Below are 2,972 nucleotides of genomic sequence, written 5' to 3' on the forward strand. Positions count from 1 at the left end.
GACTGCGCTCGCCGTGTGCCCACCGCCTCGGCCATCCTCCCCGTCTGTGGGCAGGGGACAGTCAAGCTCAGCAGGACCCCATCCCCACTCGCAGCCCGGTGCAGCCCCCACTGCTCCCTCCCCGGCTCACCCGAGTCCTCGTCGGCCACCTGCCTCGGCCGGTGCACAGGGTAGAGCAGCGGTGTCACCAGCCCGTTGTTGGGCTGCTGGTACGCGCTGATCAGGTCGGGGAGGGTGCGGAAGCACTTGGCCTGGATGCCCTGGATGGTCTGGGGAGGGAGAGAGGGGGGAGCATCGTCATGTCCCCCCCCTCCACTGGCTCTGCGTGCTGGGGCAGTCCCTCACCAGGCTTTGGACCAGACTGCCATGTTGAGCGGGTCTGTCCTCCAAAATGTGCCCAGCTGGATGCCAGCCCCATGGGGTGCTCACGCCGGCCCCTAGCAGGGCAGCAGAGCGAGGAGTGTGGAGACATCTGCCTTGAGCAGCAGATGGGGATGGTCCCTAGTGACCCTGGGGATGCTCTTCTTGGGGTGTCAGAAGGAGCAGCTGCAGAGAGCTGGGTACCAGGAGAAATGTGAAGTGAAAGATGGGAAGCGATGCCGAGCCAGCGGCCAGGACAGACATCGCGGTGACAGATGTTGCAGGGATCGGTGCTGCGTGGCCAAGCTGGGGCAGGGGATGGTGGCAGAAAGTGGACAGGCGTTTTGCTGTGCCGCCCCGGGTGGGCTGGCGGGTAGGCAGCCTTCCCAGGCGGCCCCGTGCTGAAGGGGTGGCTGCAAAGCTCTCGCATCCTGTCGTGCTGGGCGTTGCAGGCAGCTCGTGCAAAAAGCAAACCGCACCGCTCACTCACGGCATGTCGGGGAGGGCAGGCACCCCAGCTCCTTCGCATTTGCATCCTGCCCATCTCCCAGCACACAGCCGGTGGCGCCCCCAGCGTGGTGCCTGGTGGCATTAGCCAGCACAGGGAGTGCACCCCAGTGGCACTCAGCCTCTGGGCACGCACTGCGGCACCCACCTGGACAGAGAGCAGCCCCTCGTCATCAGGGAGGATGCGGTAGGTGTGAACATGCCGCTGGAACCTGGGAGAGAGCAGACAAAGGTCCCCTACCATGCCCCCCCCAACATTGTGGGCACATGGCAGCACTCAAGGGGGTGCCTGGTACCCAGCCCTGATGTAAACACCCGTCCCCTCTGCACAGAGAGGAACTGAGCTCTCATTTCTGGAAATAAAAGCACCACCCTCTGCTCTGGGTCTGTACCCATTGGCAGTGGAGGATGTGCAGTGTCCCCCTGCCTCCACACAGCACCCCTCCTCCCTGCTCCCAGCACACAGCCGGTTGCGCCCCCAGCGTGGTGCCTGGTGGCATTAGCCAGCACAGGGAGTGCACCCCAGTGGCACTCAGCCTCTGGGCACGCACTGCGGCACCCACCTGGACAGAGAGCAGCCCCTCGTCATCAGGGAGGATGCGGTAGGTGTGAACATGCCGCTGGAACCTGGGAGAGAGCAGACAAAGGTCCCCTACCATGCCCCCCCCAACATTGTGGGCACATGGCAGCACTCAAGGGGGTGCCTGGTACCCAGCCCTGATGTAAACACCCCGTCCCCTCTGCACAGAGAGGAACTGAGCTCTCATTTCTGGAAATAAAAGCACCACCCTCTGCTCTGGGTCTGTACCCATTGGCAGTGGAGGATGTGCAGTGTCCCCCTGCCTCCACACAGCACCCTGCCTGCAGCAGGCATGGCCACAGCACGGCCTCGGCATGCCGGAGCTCAACCACATCTCTGTCAGCATCTGCTGGGGTACCTACAGCCCCGTGGCTCAGCATTTGGCCAGCCAGAGCCAGGTTCTGTGCTCCCTGTGACTGTGACTACTCGCTCCAAGGCCACCACAGCATCCCTGCCCATGCCACCGTCCCGTCTGGCATCGCCCTGACCTCCAGCTCGGTGCTGGCATGCTGGCAGAGCCGGGGCGGCTGCCGGCTGAACCCCTGGTGTGCCCCGCAACCCCCCGTGCCCCCCGGCACCATGTGTTTGCAATTTATCCCGCGCGCCGGGCCAGGCCAGCCGTCGGAAAGGGGGTGGCATCCTGCCAAACCCGCCGAGACGCCGCCCCGCGCGCTCCCCACTGCAGACGTGTCGCTCGGCCACAGGAAGGGTGCAGGCAGCAAAGAAGGGTGCAGGCAGCAAGGAAGGGTGCAGGCAGCCCCAGCAGCAGTGCTCTGAGGGGCTGCAAGCCTGGTCCCAGACGTGGAGAATGGCGAGGGGCCCCGTGGGCGGCAAGGGGATGCAGCCCCCACGTCCCGGCAGCTGAGATGTTAACAGCGAGCGCCGCGGTCCGGATGCGGCCGCGTTGGGGGTTGGAGGGACAGGGGATGTTTGTTTTCGCAGAGGCAGGGCGATGCGAGTCAGCCTCTCCCGCTCCCACACACGGGGCTGGGATGGCGGGCAGCCCAAAATGGCTTGGCGTGCTCTTGATTTTGGGTTCTCCTTCCAGCGACCCTGGTGCTGAGCAGGGCTGCTGGCCCGGGCTTCTGCCTGCTCCCAGGGACACAGGGTTCTCCGCTGGTCTGGCCTGGGGATCACTCAAAAACCCCTGCGCCAGAGAGCTGGCACCACGCTCACCCCGCCGGCATCCCTGCAGAAGGCTTTCCTGCCAGGTTTTGGCAGTGCCGGCCCGAGGGGCAGTGCCAGGATTGCTGTGCCTGGAGCCCGCAGCCTGCAGGAGGGAGAGGGACAGAGGGACCCCAGCGAGGGACAAGAGAGAGAAGCTGCGAGCAGAAGCCAGGCAGGCGACTCACAGGAGGCAGAGGGCGTACGCCCCCGAGACCGACTCGCTGTCCCGCACCAGGAAGCAGCCATCCCGCCCGGCCTTGGCCAGAAGCTCCTCCGCCACCACTCGGCTGATGTCCCGGTGGTACCAGCTTGCTGCCGCCATCCTCCAAGGCAGCAGGACACCAGCTGCACTTTGTCC

At 65.3% G+C, this 2,972-nt stretch overlaps 1 protein-coding gene across 1 annotated transcript in view; it reads right to left on the reverse strand.

The window, feature by feature from the left end:
* The window catches only part of INPPL1 (inositol polyphosphate phosphatase-like 1), an 11,011-nt gene extending 8,075 nt beyond the window's left edge, over positions 1 to 2,936 (reverse strand). The window contains exons 1-4 of the mRNA XM_009881761.1: positions 2,800 to 2,936; positions 1,431 to 1,494; positions 131 to 269; positions 13 to 44 (exon numbers count right to left, since the gene is read on the reverse strand). Coding sequence (XP_009880063.1) covers positions 13 to 44; positions 131 to 269; positions 1,431 to 1,494; positions 2,800 to 2,936 — 372 coding nt within the window. The remainder of the gene's footprint in view (positions 1 to 12; positions 45 to 130; positions 270 to 1,430; positions 1,495 to 2,799) is intronic.
* Positions 2,937 to 2,972: the final 36 nt, after the last annotated feature.

The sequence above is a fragment of the Charadrius vociferus genome, unplaced genomic scaffold, assembly GCF_000708025.1.
Source record: "Charadrius vociferus isolate BGI_N301 unplaced genomic scaffold, ASM70802v2 scaffold472, whole genome shotgun sequence".
NCBI classification, from domain to species: Eukaryota; Metazoa; Chordata; class Aves; order Charadriiformes; family Charadriidae; genus Charadrius; species Charadrius vociferus.